The following is a 26,090-nucleotide window of genomic DNA, read 5'->3' as shown; positions in this document are numbered from 1 at the left end:
TTTAAAACGGAAAATATTGCTTTTAAACAATTTCTGTTTTAAAGCAGACATGAACAGGATACCTGTCAAAAGTTGTACATGTGACATAGTAGTTTGGCTGGTTACCTTATTTCTGGTATTATTTTGTTGTTGTGCTTAGCTGCTATTCCATGAAAGTCGGGCCCTGGAGACGTTGGGTTGCAAATTTTATTTGTGCTCTGTGCTTGTGCTGTCAATATTGTGCTTTTAAATCAGATTAAGTTATTGTCAATTATTTTGTCCTGAGAGAGATTGGAAGCTCCATCCCTCCCATACATGTACATTGTAGCTGGCAGTGCTTCTCTCTGTGACTGCAGCCACTGGTAGCCTGTATACTGTACATGTATGCAGGCCTGATACTTCATGGAGGTGCAGCGAAAGCGATTGCCTCAGTGCCCCCTAGTCATTTCATTGTGCCCTTGAAATGCTAAAGGAGAAAACAAAATTTACCTCATAGGGTGCCCTTTAGCAGAAGAAAAAGCCTGGGTGCCCTTGCCCTTACAAAAACTAAGCATACATGCATGACATGTACATTACATGTACATGTATACATCAACGTCTTGTAATATCATGTACACGGAAACCATAATTATCAACTTGACATACACGTGTAGTCAGGGATCAACAATTTTGTTTTATTAAATCAAAATTTCATCAAGCCCAAAGACCTTGACATTTGATGAATTAACGATTGTCGTGATACATTCTAGATACACGAATGTACAGTCCAATGGCTCTGCTTTCTACTGAAGTATTCGCTTAAAGTTCTCTGCATTCTAAAACACATGATTCTATGGGATAAACAGTAAGCGAAGAATTCTACAACAGTCATTTAGTTGGATCCAGCCTCTAGGAATGATAATCCAATTAGGAATGCCGAGAGAATTTCCAGGATAAAGTGGAAAACTGTTCATCCCTCCTAACATGAGAAAATTAGATGCTTTGTTTAAAGGGAAGGTACACGTTTGGTAATTACTCGAAACAAATATTAACTTAAAACTGACTTGGTAACGAGCATTGGAGAGCTGTTGATAGTATAAAACATTGTGAGAAATGGCTCCCAGTGAAGTAGCATAGATTTTGAGAAAGAGGTTATTTCTCACTAAAATAATAAAATACTTCTAACCAGAAGTCTTTTATTCCTATCTGAAAGCACATTAATTTGTCCAACAAGGGTGTTTTTTTTCTCGCAACTCCAATGACCAATTGAGCTCAAATTTTCACAGGCTTGTTATTTTATGCTTATGTTGGGATACACTAAGTGAGAAGACTGGTCTTTGACAATTACCAAAGGTGTACCTTCCCTTTAAACAATTAGTCCCCCTACAGTATATTTAAACATTTCCCACTATTTTCAAGTGACTCTGTTGCCTGATCATGGCCTGATTGAGCTTCCACCTTGACAGGTTTTTGATTTCATGTTCTAGGGTCACACACAAAGGGCAGTATACTGGTCTTTGACAATCATTAATAATTGGCTGCACATCAGCTCTGCAAAATTGTAGGCTCATGATTCTTCACATAACGTGTACAAAATGTACATCCCCCTGGGACATGACCTGTTGACCCCGCCCTGACCCGGTGACCCTAGCCAGGTTTCACTTTCATTAAGAGGGGAAAAGATTGAATTTCCATAACTAAATAATGGGCATGTAATTTATGTAATGTAAGGAACGACTGGTTCCAGGCATGGAAAGTATGCCTAATAGCATACATGTAGCATGGTGACACAAAATATATCAAATGCTACTCAAAAAAGAAAAATGTATTTGCTACTAAAGATTAACATTCAGTGTGCACAAAATAAAATTCCGTCTCAACTTGTGGCTATGCAAAACTGCTGGATAGGATCGTTCCCTGAGCTCCTATACTGGGCCAAATACCATAGAGCTGCTGTCAGGCCTGATACTTCACGGAGGCAACGGAGGCGATTGCCTTCGTTGCCCCTTGTCATTGCCTTGGTGCCCTTGAAATGTTACAGTAGAAATTTACAATATCCTCATAGGGTGCCCTTTGCCAAAGAGAAAATGCCTTGGTGCCCTTGCCCTTTCAAAAACGAAGCATACAGCCCTGTGCTTTTATTTAAAGCACAAAAAGGAGCTAAGCACAAACAAATTTACGCTTACCAGAATAAGAAGAAGCTCTATGAAATTGGGCATTACATGTTAGAGATAAAGTCTAGATGCTTAATCCTGCATGCAGTTTATGCTAAATACATGTAATTGTACTTCAATTCAATTCCTTTTCCCAGTGGCATACTGTAGTAGCAAGAATTATTCATGAGTTGGTATTTTGTCATAATTGGTCCTGGGAGATCACTGAGCTACATGCACATGTAGCAGCGACCAACATTGTTAAATGTAGAAAATATTTAAAAAAACAGTGGCCTGAATTTACCAGCGGGCCACCAAAGTCATGGACTCTGTTGCCCTGGTCTTGGCCTTGGAGCCTCCTCAAAGGCTTTCCCAAAAGTCTTGAGTTTTTTTCAAGGGAAGTGCCCTTTGCAACATGAAAATAGCATTGCCCTCTCAAAAACGAAATTCCAGGCCTGATAACATCATGTACAGAGTCTATAATAGTCAATAATAAAGAAAAATTTATTTTCCGACAAAATTCTTTTTACGTTATTGTTCTCATAAGGCTTAGGGATGGGGAAAGTTTAATCATGAAATTGTTTAATGGATTGGGTTAAAATTTAACACCCCCCCCCCTTAAAAAAAAGAACCCCCATATTAACTATGAAGGGAATCCCTTTTTAAAATAATGAAATAAATATAGTTCAGAAATAAACAGAGCCTGCAGTGCTTCTCACCAGGTACACTTGTACGGTCAGTATTGTACACTACATTGTAGTGTAGTGTTGTACTGTAGCCCTATATAGGACTCTTTCTCTGTACACAGGAACAGAGTCCTAAGTATTGAGGCCCGTTTCTGGGGCGGAAAAATTTCACAGCTTCATAACTTAAATCTTACCTGCAACAAGCCATTAATTTCAACAGATTCACATTCCATGACGGCATACATTTTTCTGCGGTGGGTTTTGGTCCTCATATTTTCCTCACAAATCCGTCATTTTTGTGAAATAATGCAGCTTCCAACGTTAAAAAATTCCCGTTTCGATCGTTTCTCAGTGTTGTCTGTTGTCGTGCGTACGCGTATACATTCGCGTGCAAGACGCATGATGCAAGCGTAGACGCATGAATTCTTGGTCACCGTATCTTGACTGCACACAGCGTTAACAACACAATTCAAAAATGTGCGCGTCGCGCGTCTTGCGTACAAACGGCAGACTGTGAGAGTACGGACAAAAATGGGTATTCCTTAACGTTGGGAGCTGCATTATTTCATGAAAATGACGGATTTGTGAAGAATATATGACGATCAAAACCCACCGCAGAAAAACACATGCTGCCATGGAATGTGAACCTGTTGAAATTGGTGCTTTCTTGCAGGTAAGATTTGAGTTATGAAGCTGTGAAAATTTTCCGCCCCAGAAATTTACCCTGATGTCCAGGACGTCACTGTAGTACAAAACGAAAGTGTAAGGCCGCCAGGGCTATGTTGTACTGTAGCAATTTGTACATCAAACACCCTTTTTTTAAACAGTATTTTGAACATCTACATATTATTAAACCATGGATGATTTCCAGATCCTGACTTTTGCATACAATATGCCTAGCTAAGATCCTATATACCTGAAACACTCACAGGGTCAGTTACACTGCACAGCATACTACTTCCCATGGTTTCCCATCTGTCTCATATTTGGCCACTTCCTGAGGAGTTTTAAGTGACTGTTTGGACAGATGCTCTGGCCAACCTACAGTAGGAAACCTGTGAATTTCCACTAGGTTCATTGGCTTAGGGTGTAGACCCCAAATGACCCTGCATGTATACATGCAGCCTTGGTACTGCGATCTTGAAAGGGCACTGCAATCTTCCTCTGGTAAGAGGCACTTTTACATATGAGGAAAATGTAAATTTGTATAGGAATCATGCAAAGGGCACCACGGCAAAAGCATCTAGGGCACCACCACAGTTGCTGTGGGTGCCAAAGGTTACTTTGAAGCCTGTACGTACATGTACCTGCCCAACTTGGGTCCAAACTTGTTTAAGCTGTCCGATTTGCAAATATTGCTCAGCGAAAAACAAAAAACTATAGAAAAAAGAGAAGAAAAAAAAACAGCAGGGCACCAGATGCAACAATTAGCACTTGTTATTTTGGTTGGTAACCTTTTTCTGCTCAGCAATATCTCTTGCTTATTTTTATAGCTAAGTGAAACTTTGGCATGTACAGGCAACACCCAAGTCAATGCTTTTTTAATCAACAGAAAGGACTATGACATAATTGACAATGAACCAGAATAATTTCGAGTTAATTTACTCAATGGAAGAAGGAAATGCAAATTTTCTCAGCCATTGACTGCCAACTGAATATCGATTAAAAAGATCCATTCATTATTCAATGCAAATTCAATTAGTTTGAAATGTTTATACAGACTGTACCTTGATAACATGGTGAAGCCAAAGTACAACCATGGAGGTAGATGACACACAGCTGTATAATTGCAGTAAGGCAACAATATTGTGCACTTTGTGGTAAAAGCATGATTTTGAAGTTTGAATAAATACCACACGCCAAACGAGCGACAATCTCCCTTTAGTTTGCTGCAGTCAGTTAATCGTTTCTGTTGCGGGTACATGTCACAACAAAACTCCACAGTCAAGTGCACTGTTTAGAACATCAACCTTAATCAGTGGAATGAATGGACAACCCTCCGATACGGGTTTTGTACACTACAGGCTGATGCACTTACAGTGAAAATTGATTGATGATTATTCACAAGTGGCATATTTATAATTTGCTAGCCCTAATGTTGGTGGTGTCCCTGTTTTGTCAATGCACATAGAGGTGTTAGGAATATTATTAATGAGCAGAATGACAAGATGCATGTTGGATCCAATCATCAAATAATATGAAACAATTACAAACACACAATGTCATACAAACATCTTTAGTACATGTATAGCCACTTTGTGCCTTTTACCGATTGTTTTCTTTTAAAACCTTTTCTTGTTCAAAACATTGTGGGGTTTGGGTATACATGTAACTCCACAACGTAAAAAAACCCAAACAAAAACAATAAAGAAAACTCCACCTTATACAGTGTCTTTCTTGTATTGTAGGAGGAACTGTAAGAAGCAACAATAGCCTAAATATTGCAAACATTGTCTGCATGTTTCATATACCCAGATTTTTACCTGTAAAAAAACCCAAAAACCTTTGAGACAGAAAGTTATATTGTGTAGCTATAAATCGGAAAATGTTACGTGAGGGTGCATTTGTGACATGTTTTGGATTTATTTTTAATTTGTGTATGGGGAGGGGGGGGGTTGCCATTTGCAAAAAAATAAGCAAAAAATGTGTATCATAGGACATTGTGTATGTAAACATTATACATCATGTAAACTGTGCATGAGTGGGTTAAAAGACAGAGTATACACATCATTTGCATTCAAGACGGTTTTTAAAATGTAAGATTTTTAAACAAACAAGTTGCTACTATAATCCAGAAGTGCATTACAATGTACATTCATGTACAACCTTACAATGTAATGTAGATCCCATCATATAATACAGGCATGTCTAGTCAACCAACTGAATGGAAATAAATGTCTAAAACCTTAAACCGAGAGGTCCCTCAGTTCCTGAAACCCCTGAAAGGGAAAACAGCTGAAGTGAAACTAAAACGGGCAATTGGGCAGGAAAGGGCTTGTTTGACCGAGCGAAAAAACCTAAACATGTAATTCCGTCCCAACACCTTTTATAGAATGTGCGCTGGTTTCACACTGAGTTTCCATTCATTGGATCTGGTAAACAGGCTTTCTTCAAGCATCAAGGTCGATATTATAACACTATCATGCCGTTATTTGAAGCTCCATTCAGTTTGATTTCTTGTTATGACTTGAATTGGGCACCGAAGTTGAAGATTAATGAAGCGCTTTTGATTTTGGTATTTAAATACAAATAAAGCCCTTAAAATAAAATGCAACTTCAGTTAATATGGGCTAAAAATTACATTAAAATGTACAAACACCTGGGCTCAAATTTCAGGCCTGTATGCTTCATTTTTGAAAGGGCAAGGGCACCAAGGCATTTTCTCCTCGGTAAAGGGCACTCCACGAGGAAATTTCTAATGAAGCATTTCAAGGTCACCATTACATTCAACCTGGGCAACCGTACATTAGTTGGTCCAAAAGCTTTTTCAAGCGCATTATCAATCTCGACCCTCGCAGGTACCCATTTTTACACCCCGGGTGAAGAGAAGCATTTATCAAGTAAAGTTACTTGCTCAAGAACACAAGCTGTGTCAAGACAGGGACTCAAATCCACACTCGATCCCATACATCATTGTAACCACTACATGTAGCTTTAAACCACTCGGCCACGACACTATGAAACAGTCAAAGTGGGGAATGCGGATGCATAAAATGCACAATAGGGGTAGATACATACATGAAGTGCAAACCATGGGAACAACTTTCAATGGCCCCCTGTGCATCTTTCAATGGCCCCCCTGTGTATACTTTCAACAACAGATTGAAACCGATGATCGTAACAAATTATTCATAAATTATCCAACTCTTTGTCTACACACAAAGAAGGGGGGGGGGGATGCCTGGGGGCTTGTCAAAATCCAGAATAACAGAGTTAAATTCTGCGTTTAAAATTTCTTTGTTCATAAATTATTTTGTATGATGAAAGGTGTACACATAATGGGAGACAACAACCATTGGAGTTTCGTTTTGTGTTGTATCCCCTATCCCCTGAACCTTGCAATGCACTTTTCAGTACATATCGTACAAAATAGTTGGCCCAAAAAATGACAACTTACAATGTAAATCAACCAATCAATCAACTGAAAGTTCTGTGTAAATTTATGCAAGCTGCAGGAAATGTGTATCAGCAGGCAATGGAGGCAACTGCCCCATTGTTTATGGCCTTGGTGCCCCTTTAAATGGTCCAGTACAAATTTAGACTATTTTCCTATAGTCCTGGCTCGCCCTGAACATTTAATAGACTGAACAGTAAGAACTGGTACTAAAAAACTGTTCAATATTATACACAAAGTGTAGTGAACACCACTCCTCAATGGACCTTTTCCATGAAATATGCTAATCACATTCGCGCATGCGTACAGACCCTGTTGGTTGGCAAACGCCATAGAGTTGAGCACTAAGCAGACGCGCAATCGCGTCTGCGTCATGCATCCATTAGCCGTGTACAAAACAGCGCGATGTTCCCTCATTTTGCCAACCAAAACATTAGTGTGCACGCGCTATGTGCAGTTTACATATTTCATGAAAAAGGTCTATTGCCCAGTTGGCTACTAAAATCAATGCAACCTACATTTAACAATTATTACTTCAAGTAAGATTTGAACCTCTGCATGGTGGAAATACAATATGGAAAGGTTTGCGGTCACACACGTACATGTGTACATGTAATGACTATCTCTAATTGAGTTGGGGGATGGTTCTGAAAAGTATGGGGTGTTTCAAAATAAATGTGAATTTTTAAGTGAAGGCCTTGTAACAGGCATCCCCAAGATAACTGTGCCGATCTACATGAAGTTGTATGCATTTTCTTCCTTCTTAGGCATTGTTTAGGTTGTGCGCACTTCATACATGTATCAGCCCCAGATGTGTCCCAAAACGCTTATTATTTTTGTGTGTTCAAGAAGGTTGTTACAATTTCTACAGAGCATAATTTCCCAAATATAGCAGAGGAAGAGGAGAAAGGTCTCAATTTTACATGTATGATTTTCAGTGCACATTCCATTTTTTTCTAATATTCTCAAGTAATTGTTGTTTTACATCACCCATGTACTTTTTTACTACATGTACATGTGTACGTAATGCGACTAGACTGTACATATTGTTAGGAAACTTGCGCATAATAAATGAAAAAATTATTAAAAGCAGCCTATTTGTTTTACACGTATTAGGTGTTTTGTTATTTTTTGGAAGACAGTGAACTTTGAGTGTTTTTGTAACATTTTTCTTGCATTTTCTACAAATGCACAGTTTACTCGCCCTGTGGGCTACCTTACGAAAAACTAAAAGGCAGTGGACACTATTGGTAAGCTCAATCGATCATCGAACTTGCGAGATAATAATGAAAGAAAAAACACCCTTGTCACACAAAGTCTTGTGCGTTTAGATGGTTGAGACCTCAAGTTCTAAATATGAGGTCTCGAAAACTATGGCACTTCAGAGGGAGCCATTTCTCACAATGTTTTATACTACCAACCTCTCCCCATTACTCGTTACCAAGTAAGGTTTTATGCTAATCAATATTTTGAGTAGTTGCCAACCTTTAAACACAAGATAGAGGTGCCCTTCACCGGGTACGAGGGAACCTGCTTTGCCTTTACAATGAGCAAAGCGTCATCCCTGTATGACAAAACTATTATCCATCTCAAGAATGCCTCTTTTTTGCTCTGTTTTGTGAGCGTGGAAAACTTGAGTGTGTTGAGCGCTACGCTCCGTCGAGGTTGACAGGCCAGATAATACTGCTCCCTGCGCAAAGAAATAATTAATGCATGACCTTCTAAACACACCACTCTGTCCTTCCAAGGAGATAATTCCTTGCATTATTAATTGGACTGAACATGAAAATAGGACATGGTGTAGAGACAAAGGAGAGAACACTTTTTATTTTCATGGCCATGTTCAAACCTCAGTAACAGTAGCATTGTTTGTGGTGTTGATTTTTGCATTTTTTTTTCCACTAACCCACTGGGCTATAAAAGAAAAATCAGTAGCCTTGCTGTAAATCTGGTAGTCCCGGGCTAGCGGCAATTTCTACCCCTGTGTACTTAATAATTTAAAGGCATTGGACATGTTTGGTTGTCAAAGACCAGTATTTTCACTTGGTGCATCCCAACAACATTCATAAAATATCAAACCTGTGAAAGTTTGGCTTCAATTAGTCATCGAATTTGCAAGAAAAAAACCCACCTATGTTGCTTTACTTTGTAGGCTTTCAGCTGCATATCAATCAAAGGCTCATGACATCTGAAGTCTGTTATTATTTGAGTGAGAAAGTACCTCTTTCTCAAAAACTACATTACTTCAGAGGAAGCCGTTTCTCACAATATTTTGTAATATCAACAGGGTTTGTAATATCAATAGGACTACCCATACATTTTGTATATCTCCTACATTGTAGGACTAGTCCTAAGTTAGGACTAGTCCTAACTCTTTGTGAAATCGACCCCAGCTCTCCATTGCTTTTCCCAAGTACATGTATGTTTTATGCTAACAATTACTTTGAGTAATTATACGAATTTTTGTGCCTTTAAACTGTTTTCAAAATTCAACTGTTACATGTATAATCAAACAGTAGCAGGATATAAGAGGCCCAATGTTACCGTGGCCATGCTGGCAGGGTCACTTACTGTTTCCGGTGTTGTAGATGCATTTAACCGACTTCCTCATCTTGCCAAGGCCGCTCCTGTCAGAATCCAATGTCTGTTCGGAGATAATCAGATAAAACAACAAATTAATTGTCTGTAAATCAGGTACAATAATGTACATGTCAAGTAATGAAATTGGATGTGCCTTGTCACACAAGGCAACTTTTGGATGCAACTTGGATGCAACCAACTGTTGTGCATGCTAAACAGGACCTTTTGGTAGCACTTCACTGAAGCATCATGGAAGGCCTCCATGCCCCCAGGGCCCAATTTCATGGCTCTGCTAACCGCCAAATTCTGCGCTTACGGGTCGCGATTCCCCGCCTACGTGCTAGCGCCATATTTCTGCGCCAGCCTTGTAAGCATAGAATGCCTAGTAACCTGAAGTACGCACGCGCAGAAGCCAAAATTCGCCGCTAACCTGTGAAATACCCCTGCCGTAAGCACAGAATTCCCTGCTTCAGTAAGCGCTGATTCTGTGCTTACGGTAAGCAGAGCCATGACAGTGGGCCCTGGGCCCAATTTCATAGAGCTGCTTAAGCAAAAATTTTTGCTTAAGCAAAAATTTCATTGCTTAGTAAAATCAGATTACCGACCAAGACTCCACTCAATTGTAATGCTAAGTAAACAACAGCTTAATACTAGTCATAAGCAATGTATATGGCGTGGCATTTTGGCCAGTAACATGTGTAAAATAAGCGTGCTATTTTCGTGCTTAAGCAAATTTTTTGCTTAAGCAGCTCTATGAAATTGGCCCCTGGTCATTGCTTTGTTGCCCTTTGAAACGGGATGTAGTAATACATTACTCATACATGCTACCAAGGTCTGACCAAGGAGAAAAAGCCTTGATGCCCTTGCTCTTTCAAAAATGAAACATACAGGTCAGAGTGTGTATCTTGCCAGCCAGAAAGGACCTTTTGGAATGTACAAGGTAGCCCTTTTGGCAAACAAAGGTTTCAACTGTGTTCACTTCCTGTACATTCAGAACAGTGTGATAGAGTGTCATGGCCGAGTGGTTAAGAGCATCGAATTCAAGTTCTGGTGCTAATTCACCGGAGTGTGGGTTCGAATCCCGGTCGTGACACTTGTTTCCTTGAGCAAGATACTTTACTATAATTGCTTCTCTTCACCTAGGGGTATAAATGGGTACCTGCGAGGGTAGAGGTTGATATTGTGAATGAAACGCTTTTGGAGCGCCACGGCAGCTCGGGGCTGTATACTCCCTAATGGGAGCTGAGAAAGATTAAAGGGATGTTTATTGGCCCAATGACCAGGGGACTAATGTAAAGCGCATTGATACAGTTTATTGTGAAATGCGCTACATAAGAACTTGTTATTATTATTGTGAAGGATTTTCAGACATGTGAACACAAGAAAAACTTGATTTTTAAAGATAAATTAACATCAACAATCAAATTAACAATTAAAGAATTCAAATTGCAACTAGACACTCAACAGCATTTTAAAAATCTTTGCCTCAAAACCTGAAAGCGTTTGACAAACAGTATACTGCAATACTTATGAGCATAATTTTTAAAATTTGCTATGAAAAATTGACGGACTGCTTAATGCAAATAATTTGCATACGTAGCAGTTGTTAATGCAAACATTTTGGACAAAATCGTTCCCTGAGGCTTATTTCATTGTTTCATTTTATTCTATAAGTGTCTGATTAAAAAGTTCATACTTTAACCCTTTTTTTCTGTGTAATATTTCCCTCTCAATTAAAGTCTTATTTGAGAAATCTGTATCTAAAAACCTACAGAAAGCTGTAGGTAAATAAACAAAAAATTAGGAAAGTGTGTGTTTTGACCTACTGTATCAATGCTGTCAGTTGTGCACAGTTTTTCACTATTTTCTCTTGACTCACTCAAACAATAAACTAAGCCCAAAATGTTCACAGAGGTTTGTTATTTTATGGTTGATCACACAAAACATTAAAGGAACAAGTTGCCTTGGATCAGTCGAGTTGGTCTTTGAAAAGCGTTTGTAACCGTTTGTTATAAAATGCATATGATTAGAAAGATATTTTAAAAGTAGAATATAATGATCCACACAAGTATCACTCGAAATTGCGTAGTTTTCCTCTTACCTCGTCGACAAACACGGTCGGCCATTTATTTCAAAAATTTGACTCCCATAAATTGCCGACCGTGTTAGTTCGCAAAGTTAAAGGAAAACCACGCAATTTCGAGGCAAATATGTGTGGATCATTGTATTCTACTTTTAAAACATCTTTTAAACAATATGCATTTTAAAACAACTGGTTACAAAACGCTTTTTATAGACCAACTCGTCCGATCCAAGGCAACGTGTTCCTTTAACACTGTCTGCAACTACAGTATTTTGTCAGCTCTACCAATCCTGGCTGTATACATTGTACATGTAGTAATCCAAACAACAACACTCTAAAATCAACATAATTTTCATCCTTTCTCAACACACCATGACAAACATCTAGAACCAAGGTCATGAATCAACTGTTTTTATTAATTTCCACACCAATGCAAACGTAAACACTAACAAGGTAGTGCAGATTAAAGTCAACCTATGTCTCTACCCACCATTCTATTCTTGAGGGATCACTTTACAAAGTCAGCTCGCCCCAGGCCACTTTGGGCAACATTTCCTTGAGATTTAGTTACAAATCATGACCTCCCTGAAAGTTTTTTGAGGACAGCAAACAAGCATTCAAGACTACTGCCAGCCTTGGGTGTGAAAAGGTACAATAAAGTACTACAACTGCTCAATATTCCATACTTCCAGCACCCATATCCTATAAGCCTGGGGGACTAGTGTGACTACATGTACATGTACTGAAGTGTCAAAGTCATGACTAGTGTCGTAATCGCAACTATTGATTGTTTGGTTGAATCTTGGCTACCGTTTTTCAACTACTTGGTTAAAATCTTGTCGCAACGACAAACTACATACTGTAAATAGTAATGACTACTTGCTTGGTGAACCAATGGTGTTGCTCATGTCTAATCACAACAATTTACATACAAAACAATCAGACATCAATCACTGACAATCCTTCACTCCTTTCAGTGTGAATTTAATTATTTTTGAGTCGACAGTCCGAAGTATTTGAGGTGGGCCTAGTCAAGTAGTAAATTTCACTAGTCACCCAGGCTTGAAGTTGTACTATCCAACCCTTTGCAGAGCTCAAAATTTACACTGAACCCCAAGTCCGAGACCAGTGATTTTAGTGTCATTCCAGTAAACTTGCAACCAGACAAATCCGTTCCTCTGGTGTTTTCAAAAATTGACTTTACATGTAATGTAAGTCAGATAAATATCTTTCAATTCTGTTGAGTAGATGTATAGTCACCCATAAAACAAATGAGACGAATCTTCTTGTTTTAGTGTTAAATTCAAATTTACGTCTTTGGTTCAACTACATGTATGTAATCTGTTTTTTTTTTCCTAGTGTTTTTAGTCTTGGAATAGTTTCATTTCTGGTCACAGTATAAAAGTTGAGCTACAGTTCAAGCCTTGCATTCCTGTGTTGAATTTTCTGTATTATATAAAAAGTTTATTTCAACAAAAATCAATTATTAAAATCAATTCCTGTTTTCCCCACTATTTCCCGACATTGTAATTCCGAGAATCGCAGAAAACTTTGGACAATGCTGTAGGGTAGAACTGTGGCCAACAACCATGGTAAGCGGAAGTGTGTACAGTATAGTAGCAGATAAATGCACTGAACTATGGACCGTAGCGGAATGTCTGTATTTACATGTTTCTAGCTGTGGAGTCAGGCTACATGTACCTTGTACAATGTACGTGTATAATGTACTAATCTACCACAAAGCCTTTCAGAGAGTTCCCCCACAAGGGGGGGGGGGGGGGTATGTGGTAGGTCTTCATTGGTAAATGGTGTGAGTCATTGATATGGCATTGTTGTGTGTGGATAGGAAGTCCTTTTAAAGTAGGCAACATTTTGAGGTTAAAATGTGCACAAAACCAATGAGTGGATTGAGCATAAAAGGTTAGCATTGTTTGTGGTTTCCACACACATTGTGTACATTCTGGTGTGTGTGCTAGTGAGGTTGAATCACATTGTTGTAAGACAGCAATATTCGAGAGCACTACGCACTACACAGTACCAATAGAAACCAATGTACCCTCTACCCATAGCAACTATACTTTTAATCAAAGTAACCAGAGTATGTGTACTTAGAAACATTGTAGGCCTACATGTACACAGCTTATATTTTGACAGGAAACATTTAGGGCCTACATTTCCAAAATTTGAGCCAATTGTACCCTAAATACTGACTGATTGTACTGGACTTTTAATGTTTCATGATCATGTACATGGCCTACCTGTTGCCATGGAACAGAAACAGGAAATTAACATCAAAATATATTAACTAAAAATACTGGAACTTCAAAAGTTTTTAGATTGATGACCCTTTCTGTCTTCACCAATTCTGAATAAAATAAACTAATTTTAATATTTTGCCATGCCACAATGTATCATAAATGTACACATTATTGTATTGTACATATGTAATTACTTGGTTGGACCAACAAGTTACAATACTAAACACAATGTACATTAAAAATGTAGGGGACTACAAGTTCATGTAGGGCCTGCATAATGGTTGGGAGTGACTATTTAAAAATGAAAAAATGTCTTGCCCTCTCAAAAATAAAATTCCAGGGCCCAATTTCATAAAGCCTGTAAGCACAAAAAGTTGCTTAGCATGCCAACCAAGTTTCTATTTGTTGCATATTTGCTTGTTACTGGTATTCAGCTGTTGGTTGCTTATCCTGAAAAATCACGTGGAAATTAGGTTGGTAATCCTGTTTTTATCAAGGAAGAAATTTAATGCTTAGCAAATTTTTGTGCTTACAGGCTTTATGAAATTGGGTCCTGACCTTGTACAATGCACTATATGATACGCACACAATAGGCCTACACAACCCGTCATTACAATTACCATTGTACTGACTTACAATATCACAAGAACGTCAGTCATTCATTCAGCTTCTAAAATATTAATAATGAGCACAATCAGAAATGGCACACATGTTGCATCTTTACAAAGTGAGTCACGAAATGGCTTTTAATAATAGAAAATGTGTAAGGCAAAAATAAAAAAATACCAGTTGGTTGATTGTCCCCGCTCGCATCCTTTCTGGGGGCCTCATTCTTTTTCTTTTACTATTTTTTTATATTTTTTATTTTTCGTAATTTTATTGTTATTATTTTCTTTATATCCATTCTTTAAAAAAAAATGGCCAAATACGGGCATTTCATGAATCTAACGTGATGCTCCTGAACTCGTGCAACTGTCTGTTTCATAAAACAAAATTAGATAATGCCTACCAGCAGTGAAATAATCCGACCCTGTTAACCCAGGTCCTCATGCAACAAATAGATATAAAATAAGTTTGCGGTATGTTTTTGAAGGAAAAGGGGTCACCGCACCCCCCCCCCCCAGACCAAAAAAAAACCAAAAAACAAAAACATAACAGCACTTTTTTAATAAAACAGAAAATGAAAATTCTGACCCCCCCCCCCTTGCAATTTCATGGCTCTGCTTACCGTAAGCACAGAATCGGTGCTTATGGAAGCAGGGAATTCTGTGCTTGGGGCAAGCGTATTTCACGGGTTTGAGGGGAGTTTTGGCTTAGCTGCGCCTGCATACTCCACGTTCCTAGGCATTATTTGCTTACAAGGCTAGCGCAGAAATTCAGCGCTGGCACGTAAGCGGGGAATCGCGATGGTAAGCGCAGAATTCGGTGGTAAGCAGAGCCATGAAATTGGGCCAGGAACTACAGTAGTTCAAGTTCCAAGTCCAAAAGATCATCCACCAAAGGTGAACTAACAGTAGAAGAACCTGTAGGGGGGTGTCTGCAAACTGGTTGCAATTAATTTTCAGTAATGACCCTTACTGTGAGGTCAACACAAACATCCTCCAGTTTAGTAACATCTGGTGTGGATGTTTCATACAGTTGATGCAAAAATAAAATGTATTTTTTATTTATGTAAAAATAAAACTTGATACATCCAGTTGGGATTGTAAAAATAAGCTGAATAAAACAACAATTCAGCAACAAGGCAAAAAACAAACAAAACAATATGTTTTTAGTATCCTCCCTGTTTGAAAAAAATGACAAACGGCTTGGCTATTTTTAAAACGAATTTTTTTTATGAGATCAGTAACATAATATCTTTTAACTACAATTTAAAAAGAAAAAAGAAAAAAAAGTATCCTCTATTTGGAAGTGGGCAAGAGAGCTAAAAGTTGGCCTAACATACTGGGCCTATTTGACCAACAAACAAAAAGAAAGAATACTAAGCTGGCCAAGATCCTGTGTTTTACTCCTGATTCTTAAACTATAAACAGTTATTTGTTTTTCAAAGCCAGGAAGAGCAGGAATATTTCAAAGTTGAAATACTGTCTATCTCTCTTATTTTACCCAAAACCACTGTATTTGACATCGGGTGGGGGAGGGGGTGAGGGGGAGTCTATGAAATGTCCAGTTATTATTGATCATCAATTTGGTGTATGTCTAGACCCCCAATCCTCTGACTGTGATTATTTTCTAAAAAACAAGTTGACAAAAGACAGACCACAATGTTTGTTGTCCGTCTCTGTCTAGCTAGATGTAACTTCAGACTAAAGTTTTTGTTGTGTGACTTAATCTCCAGAGGAGCTCCCTGTGTTTACCTATTGGTAGAATAGTGACAGAATGAGTCACTCACTCAATGGTGTGGTGTGGTCAACCATCAAACAGGCCTTGCATGCGTAAAAGGCACTGGACCCCTATCACCCCTTTGGTATTTTGTCAAGAACCAGTATTCTCACTTGGTGTATCCCAACATCTATAAAATAACAAATCTGTGAATATTTTGACTCCATTGGTCATATCAAAGTTGCAAGAGAATAATGAAAGAAAAACAGCCTTGTCGCACAAATTTGCTTTCAGATGCCTAATAAAGGCATAAAGGCATTGGACACATTTTATACAATTTTCTTTTTTCAAAGACCAGTATTCTCACTTGGTGTATCCCAATAGTGCATAAAATAACAAATCTGTAAAAATTTGGATCTTTCAGTTATTCTTTTGACCAACCCACCCACAACTTTAGGGAAAACAAAATTTAGTATGTTCAACTGACTACATGTATTTGAATGGTCACTAAATTATGTGGTCAAGTCAAAATCAAAATCAAAGTAGATTTGAGTGTGTGATACAGAGGAGAAAAAAAAATCAAGGTACTACATAATACAACAGTTCACAAGGAAATGATTTCTTGCACTAATTTTGCATTCTATAGTTTTCTTCTCCTGGATATGTTTTGTGTGGTCAACCAAACGCTGTATTGAGTAGCAAAGTTCTGATGAATTTTTAATAACGTTACGATATTTTCATCCCGAATCCTCCGTAGCTTTTTTCAATGCTTTTTAATACAAGGAAATCTTTCACCACACACTAAATTTGTAATATTTTTTCGCATTTTTAACCACAGTCTTCAACATGAACGATTTGAATGCATTGATTAAGACACTTGGTGAAGAAGGGACAGAAGGAAAATAGACTACTACCATTTAACGTGTACACTTATGGGACAAGTAAACAAAATATAACTGGGCCCAATTTCAAGGCTCTGCTTACCATAAGCACAGAATCGGCACTTAAGCAGGGAATTCTGTGCTTACGGTAAGCGGATTTCATGGGTTAACGGGGAATTTTGGCTTGTGCGCGTGCGTACTCCATGTTACTAGGCATTCTATGCTTACAAGGCTAGCGCAGAAATTGGGCGCTTTCACCTCAGCAGGATTGTGATAGTTAGCACAGAATTTGGCCATGAATAGCCATGAAATTGGACCCTGTTGATTGTCCGTTTTTTTTCCAGAAAGAGGAGGATGATGGCCTTTTTATTTTTATTTCTTTCAAATGTGGCCACCAAGCATTTTAATTCAAACTGGCCACCAATTCTTCAGTTTAAAGTCACCAGTTACTTTGTGTGGGTTTACAATTTCTTAAAAAATTCAGTAAAATTAATGAGAAACACAGAAAAAGTAAAGTAAAAACAAAAATCTTTTGTTTTTAAAGGATGCGGCCTCAAAAAGGGCTGAGGGAGGCCTGGGTGGGACAATCAACTGGTATTTTTTTGTTTATTTGGTCTATACTTGATTCTCCTAGAACTATGATTTTATTACCATATGGTCTCAGTGAAATGAACTTCATACTAGTACTCTAGTCTAGTCATCATACATGTTCTGGGTAAGTATTGCACTTTGGTAGGCATTAGGTTAGTGTTATAGCTAGGAGGCCGGGTCAGAATGGTCAGTTAAAGGGTAAAAATAGAATGCAAATGAAAATATTTCATCAGGGCCTAATTCAGAAAACTTTCTGTATCCAGTCACCACTTTTCCCCTCATTTTTAATAACAGGATTGGTTCGTTTGAGTTTAGATACCAATTTATTTCAAAACAAATGAAAAGTGTGGCAGGATACAGAAAGTTTTCCGATGGTTGAGTGCTGAGCAGAATTTTTTTTTTTTGCTACGCTCAATCAAAAACAGAAGTCCGGAAACCCGTCGAACTGTTCTACATCCACGTCTTATCTTAGTTAGTTACACTTACAAACATTTTTACAACATACAACAATTACGGTGTGTCTGTGTATGGTGTGAGTCACCATCATAGCAAACAACAATACAACTTACAAGTCTATGTTTTTAAAAGAGTTGTCCTTTTTTAAAGTTTTACATTTTTTCGTTAGAGAGGTTGGCCTACATTACATACAACAAAAGTCTCAAACAATAATTTGAAACATTTTGACAAAAAAACAAACCCAATTTAATTAAGGCAAAACTCCAGCCAATTCAATCCCTCAAATTATCAATCAAGTCAAGTAGAAGGAAACATGATTTATTTTATTCAAATGGTAGGCCACACACGTCACGAAAGTGAACTTAAATGAGAAGAAAGTCTTTGTTTACAGGTAATTTTTCTCGAGCCACACTCACCTCTTCCAACTGTGAAACAACATTCCGACATGCTCCCATTTTCCCCACAAAAGTGGACGTCGTTGGCGAGTTAAGATCCTCATTTGCCTCGTTTACAAACTCCAAAACACTAATTAACTCCGGCATTTTGCTGTCATGGGCACTGCTTTGCTAGCTCGATGCCGTCTACCACAAAAACGAAACCAAACTATGAGTTTTTTAGAGTAAAGATCCTCCAGAGGTGTATATAACAAGTGTAAACTTGCGGAAACGACTAGCGAAATAATTGTGTTTTTCACAAAAATAATCTTTAACGTTAAAACAGGGATACACATAAAGATAGTCAGATACCCTTAAGGTATATCACCAGTTCTGACATTCGATGTAGTGGGGAACAGACTTGAAATTATTTCCTGGACATTTGGAAGGGCGCCCTCTTTTGTCGAAAACTTTCGCATATACTTTTGAAAACCACCAGAGAGCGCCATTATGGGAAATAATAAGAACCTAATAAAGTTTTTATAATATAACTTGTATAACTATGTTTGTTTATAACTCTATGGAAGACTGAAATGGTAACCTACATGCCTACCTACATGCTAACCTAAATGCTTAATACTACTTGTGCCCAGTCCAACGTTCAATGCTTTGGGATTTATTAAAAGGAACTCACACAACTCATCAATAATGTGGAAAAGAGAAAGTTGTAAGTAAGCCAAAGTAACGAACATCCCATCGAAATTTTATTTTGAGGGATGACAAACAAAAAAATAAAGAGAAAACAAATTTTTCAAAGGAAATTTTCAAATAAAAGGTACATAGGCCTACATCACGACCAAAACAAATCAATTCTGATCGGCAAGTTTCCAAAGTTTGCAAACAAGAAGGTATCAGATTGCCTTTTCTCTAAAAATGCTAATAACAAAATAAACAGTGAAAAATATAACAAAGTTATTTTTTTAAACGGCCTCCTCCATTTCCCCACACAGCCGTCCGTTCCTCACCTAAGTTGGTGACGTAACAAAAGTTGTTCGCTCTATTCAAAGTGGATCATTAAAAAAAGAGTCTACAAAAAAAACACAATTTAATTACAAAGTTGGAGGTTAGAACAAGTAAAATGCTCAATGTAAAAAACAATGTCCAGTTAAAATGTTACAAGATAAAAAGAGAATTTTCTGGAAACTATACATTATCTAGGCCTGGAAAATCAAAAGTCTTAAACTAGGCCTAAAATAACTCAAACATACGTCAAGTTGATTACCTTGAATTCGATGTAGTACACCGTTCCTTGACCACAATGCTGTTATTCTACTGGTGCTGGTCTCATCACACTGTGGCGGCGATAGTACAATGAATATTTGAATTTCGCAGTGAATTTGCCCAAAAATAGCGATTGGATCATTGGAAAGTGATCTTTTTTCGTCTCGGTCTCACCCTCCGTCATCTCTCTTCTTCCCGTACGAATGCTTACCAACGCTTGCCAACTCTTCTTGAGATGCCTTTACGAACGTTGCCAACGCTTACGCACGCTTTTGCACTTTTAGGGAGGTGGAAAATGACTTGGGGATGTTCCGAGTTCGTTACCAACGATTACGAAGACACGGCGAATGTTGCAAAGTTCGAGTGGCTCAACCCACTATTTCCATCCCGCACTGGAATTCTCAATGGGTAGATTATTTTATTTGCTCTAAATGAGCAATTTTCAGTAGACGCGTCGTTCTCTCCCTTGATGGATACTCGGGAGTATCAGGAATCCGTAATTTTTTTTATTTAAAGGCAACTATTTCCTAAAATAAAACTTACTTTATTTATGACTGTCGCATTAAGGCACACACAATACATAGTTAACCCCTTTATGATACATTTTTTTACAACACGATTTTCTAACAACACACGAAATAGCACAATATTTGGCTGCACGAGCCTCCCTTTTATCATTGGATGAAAACATTTTGTATGAGACTTCTTCTATTGTTGACGTTTGGTGACTTCAAGTGAAGTATTAAAATACAACGGTTTTCAATGAAGCTTCCATCATCTACTTAAACAACTTACATTGGTTATGACTTTCACACTTATGAAACTTAAAGTAAATACGTGTGGTGAACCACTCTCAAGGCCTATAATACATTTTTTTTCACAAACCGAATTAATAACACACAGCAAAAATAATATAATTTGGCTGCAAAGAGCCTAGACGAGTTATAACAAGCTATTCATTGTTACACTTTACCACTTACGACACTCAGTATGCAAAGTAAACAACTCCACAATACACTTTTTTCACAAACAATTATTAGTAAAACAGAACAAAAATAGTAGAATTTTGTTTTGCTGCCCATAGCATCCATCACAAGCTATATCGTTTGCAGAAAACCTTTTTTTTTTCAGTGACTTCTTCCAATGTTGACTTTAAGAAACTAAGCGTTACCACTGAAGCTTCCATCATTACTCGATGGTATTTCATCATGAACTTCATGATGTCAACAACTTTCTCGCCTATTGATGATTATTATCCTTACAATATGCTTACTAATAACTTCTCAATTAATTAACAGTTATTAAAATGGGACAAGCTAGGTGTTATAAACCTCTCCACAAAATTCCTTCCTCCATGGTTATTCCAATCCTTCTTCCTCCATGTTCACATTCATCAGAACTTCGTTAGTTTCCAGAGCGGGTAGATGTTCGAATACATGTGTAATATTCAATAGTTGACGCTGAATCCTCTCAGTCGCGATCCTGATTGGTGCATTCATTGAGGCTCACGCGATGACGTAATGTTTTTATTCCAGTTTCCACAGTGCATGGGTAATCTTGAGTTGACGCTGAATTCTCTCAGTCGCGATCCTGATTGGTGCATCCATTGAGGCCCACGCGATGACGTAATGTTTTTATTCCAGTTTCCACAGTGCATGGGTAATCTTGAGTTGACACTGATACCTCTCAGTCGCGATCCTGATTGGTGCATCCATTGAGGCACACGCGATGACGTAATGTTTTGAATTCCAGTTTGCAGTGCATAAACGCTTAATGTCACGTGTTAACGTATAAGACGTTGTTGTCTGTTTGACTGAAATGAGCAATGTTTGATGTTTGTAAACGTTGTGTCAATTTAATGGTTTAGTTTAGTTTAATTTATTGACTATTTCAGTCACACTTTAAAATTATTTCATTAACGGATTCAGTCATTTTAGCTTCATCACTCACTCAGTACTCGTGTCGTATCACGTTGTCACTCACAGATGTATTACGTTTAAACTAAATACAATTAAGCCTAATGAAGTAAAAACAAAACAACAAACAACAAACAAATAAAACACACTTGTTTTCCAAGAGTTGTGATATACAAGTAAAAGTTACCCCACATTGGTTAAGCTCGCATCCCTGTTCATCTTGAAGATGTCCCCTCCTTTCGCAAAGATGACAAAAGTTGAGGCTATACTGGGAACATCTTTTTGCGTAGCATGGGACCTGAAGTAGGCATAATAGATACATCTATGCACCGTCCTTCTTCCCGCGTCAAACATTCTGGTGTAGCATTAACTTAAGCGGAAGTTCAGTCTGTGGAGCCATCTTCAAAGATGAAGAATGCTTGATTTCACAGCCAGGAACGAAGTAAGTTGTAAGATCATAGCATTTTGTAAAGAAAGAAAGAAGACGATGCCGCAGTTGGCATGAAGAGTCCCGTATTCTACACACTTACCTTTTTTGCAATCATTAAGAAATATCTTAAGAAGATGACCAGAGGAAGTAAATTCGTGGCTGTATGTGTCCTAATATAGGAGAACACTCTTGATGCACGGAGTGAAAGTTTGAATGTAATTTGGAGTCAAGACACCAATTCATACAAAAGATGCAGAGAACTCAAAATACATGGCAGTTGAAGAAGAAAAGTAGAAAAGAATTTGGGAACTTTGACATAGAAAGGAAAAGTTGTCTCCATGAAAAGTAGTCAGACTATCAATGAGGATGAGGAATATAATCCTTGTCGATATGTGAGGATGTGTTGTACAATCGACAACGAAGACAGGCATTATTCCTTGAGCGATTCCCACCAAATAACAACCTTTGACCGAATTCTTAAATTTACATTATTCATTACTTTACCTAAGTTAGTTTATTTAAATGTGTTTAATCCACTAGCACACGAAACCCATCTCCTTTCATTCATCTGACGTCTCTCACGCGTTTTTAATAAACTGCTATTAAAATTAAACTGCTATTACAATAATTTAGGTGTTGTATTCGTTTTTGTTAAAGTTTGCATGACTGTTTCAAATTTAAAGTGTTTAATATTTGTATTTCTCTTTTGGCAATGCGCTTCCGTCTAGCTCGTTCGGATGATGAATATCCATTTGAAAAGTTTATATTGTCCTTGATATTTTTTATCTTGTCACTTGGCCTTTTTGCTGACGTCTAATGTCCACTCTATAACTAAACTGTTCACTTGCAAGAGTGTCCTGCTGTGTATGTCACGTTCGACTTCTCCTTTGAAGATTGGTTTGCTGTTTTGTCTCCATTATAAATGGCACAAGTTTTGATGTAAGATTGTTCACTTCCAATATTAATTTCCAGGTTAGTTCACCTGTTTCTTATTGGAAAATAACATATCCTTCAAGTAACTAATTTAAACTATAACAAATACAATATATATAATAAGTTTTTATTTATACATTAAAAAAAAGTATGTATTGACACTGTTTTACATTACATTTGTCGTGATTTGCTACTCTTTCTCAACAAAGACTTGGAGGTTTCATATTGTGGTCGCTGTAGTTCACCTCTGCAGTGAGTAGGCCCTTTGTCCAGTGAGGTATATCCACAGTGAGGTGTATCCATTGATGTATATCCATCGTGGTATATCAAGGGAGGTATATCCAGCGAGGTGTATCCAGTGAGGTATATCCAGCGAGGTGTATTCAGTGAGGTATATCCAGTGAGTTATATCCAGGGAGGTATATCCAGTTAGGTGTATCCAGTGAGAAATATCCAGTGAGGTATATCCAGTGAGGTATATCCAGCGAGGTGTATCCAGTGAGTTATATCCAGTGAGTTATATCCATTGAGGTATATCCATTGGGTGAGGTATATCCAGTGGGAAATATGCAGTGAAGTATGTCCATTGAGGTATATCCAGTGAGGTATATCCAGTGAGGTGTATTCATTGAGGTATATCCATTGAGGTATTTCCAGTGAGGTAAATCCAGTGAGGTATATCCAGTGAGACTTATCCAGCGAGGTATATCCAGTAACGTATATCCAGTGAGAAGTATCCAGTGCGGCAGTAACGTATATCCAGTGAGGCATATCCAGCGAGGCATATCCAGTAAGGCGTATCCAGTGAGGTATATCCAGTGAGAAATATCCAGCGAGGCATATCCAGTGAGGTATGTCCAGTGAGTTGTACCCACAGAGGTATGTACCCACATACAGTACAGTTTATGTGTCAATGTCTTGAATCTGGAGCAAATTAGTATACACAATAAATCCATTTTCGCATCTTGCTGATTTTCTTGAAGTTCAAATCCGTCGAGTGATTCCTCATTGACAAAGTGTTCCGTAAGACATAAAGTTTATGGTTCATTGTTCATTCACCATGTCATATTCGCTTGGCACGCGTGTTGACGATGATTTGTGTTTATTATGAAAAATATGTTTGACTGAATGATCTTAGTACTGGTTTAACAAACTATTAATGAACAATTTATTGAAAGTATTGATTAATACATATCAACCAACCAACAAAACATTCACACTTTTCGCACCCTGAAGTTATTTTGTTTTATTTTTTTACTTGAAATATTATTTGAAATTGATAATTTAATTATTTGATTATTATTAAATATTTTATTGTTTAATCTATAAACAAATAGGCCTACACACGGCACAATGTAAACAGTTGAACCGACAACAGCAGTCGAAGAAATCTCCATCATTTCCTAAGACTTTCGATCCATTTTCTTTAACTGACTTTGAAACTAATTAAAGTGAAGTCAATCCATGTACTATTCCGGGTATAGTCAAGAACCCAGTGGAAAGAAGACAAGGAAGGAATTAAGTTTCAGTTTCAGACGTGAGAGGAAAACCTCAAAGAATCCATCGGGAAAAACCCAAGCAGTCAGGGACTAAAAACCTAATCCACGTATAGTGCCACTGACGTGGTTCGAACCAGGGTCCTATAGGTGGAAGGCGGTGAAAGGCCACTACGCCAATCTGACAGCCTTTCTCGTCTTCTCCTCGGGTTGGTAGATTAAAGAGCAAAGAAGCTTTGAAGATCCGTTCGCCATGCTTCGGCACCAAAGAGAACAACCCAGAGACTTGCACTATTCTAATTACCCTTTGGCATAAATGGTACTTTCCAAGAGCTATTTATAATTATTTATTCGTTTATGAAATAATTAATATTTTACCGTTTTTTAAATAAATATATTATCGTATATTGTTTACACCTAAAATTTCACATTCTCATCCTTCACTTCATACGTGCTTTAGTTATCAGTTAATTTAAACAAAAATGAAGAATATTTAAAAGCTAGTGTTTTATCCGTGTAAATGGTTTTGGGTGCTGTACGATGCGTTGTGATTGGATATCATTTAAGCCATCGGAGATTTTTTTTTCCTGCGGTTATGTATCAGCTGCTCTCAGTGTTCAAAACGCCCCTTTTTACTTCCTATAAGTCAAGTTGTTCATTACTTGTATACATACAAATGTTTTCTCCTTTGGAATTCTAAGCTGTTTTCATGTGACGAAGGAAGTGCGAACTCAACGCTACGTTCTGTGTCGATATCAAAATATGCGACTGTGGTGACTCAATGGCTCTGTAGAGTTTACACATAATTTCCTCCATAGGCCCGCGGTACTATTAATACATTTGAGTTGTGATCAGAACCTTGGATACTGTATTGCAAAATTGCATACCAATTTATGTAGTAATGCCAACTTAACACCAACTTAAAACTATAGAGTAAAAAAGTGTACACGAACTGTTTGTGTCTGCTCTAGTTTTGACACACAAGCAACATACTTTTGTTGAGCCTATTTTACTACATTGACAAGTTAGATAAGCAATAATAAAGTCACATAATGCTTGTTGGTACATCCTTTCTTTCCATGGTAAGGTGTGGTTAAAGATGCATTCACATGATCCTTTCTCTGGGTGTGGTAAATGACAAACTCATATTGATGGTTTCTTAGTTGTCTTTGTTGGGCGTGGTTAATTGAGACCATTCACATTGACAACTTCCTGGTTAACACTGATGGGCGTGGTTGATTGACGCTTTCACATTGATGATTTCTTCTATAACATTGATGGTATGGATAAATGTCGCATGATACATGATGATAGCAGAATGGTGGCTGTATAGCAGAAAAACTCGGAGTGATTTCTCGGCGGAAGTGGCGTAAAACCCATACATGGGCGTGGTCGATTCGACACTGATATTGGATATACTTTGTTGGGCGTGGTGTCACAGCCTAAAGATTTTTGACACTTTGATCAGTGGTCTGAGTCAATTAATGTTAAGGGTATATCATTAAGAAATGACAACCTCGTCCCAGTTTCCATCCTTGAACACGCGAGGGCTTCATCGTGCCCAAAGCTGCGCATTAG

At 37.8% G+C, this 26,090-nt stretch overlaps 1 protein-coding gene across 2 annotated transcripts in view; it reads right to left on the bottom strand.

Annotated features, from left to right (window-relative positions):
- The window catches only part of LOC139949706 (arf-GAP with SH3 domain, ANK repeat and PH domain-containing protein 2-like), a 51,014-nt gene extending 32,263 nt beyond the window's left edge, over window positions 1-18,751 (bottom strand). For both annotated transcript variants that reach the window (XM_071948196.1, XM_071948197.1), the window contains exons 1-2: window positions 18,499-18,751; window positions 9,483-9,555 (exon numbers count right to left, since the gene is read on the bottom strand). In XM_071948196.1, coding sequence (XP_071804297.1) covers window positions 9,483-9,555; window positions 18,499-18,624 — 199 coding nt within the window. In that variant the 5' untranslated portion in view covers window positions 18,625-18,751. The remainder of the gene's footprint in view (window positions 1-9,482; window positions 9,556-18,498) is intronic.
- Window positions 18,752-26,090: the final 7,339 nt, after the last annotated feature.

The sequence above is a fragment of the Asterias amurensis genome, chromosome 17 (genome assembly GCF_032118995.1).
Source record: "Asterias amurensis chromosome 17, ASM3211899v1".
Taxonomy (NCBI): domain Eukaryota; kingdom Metazoa; phylum Echinodermata; class Asteroidea; order Forcipulatida; family Asteriidae; genus Asterias; species Asterias amurensis.
The sequence above is the reverse complement of the archived record's forward strand: the minus strand, read 5'-3'. Positions and strand labels throughout refer to the sequence as shown.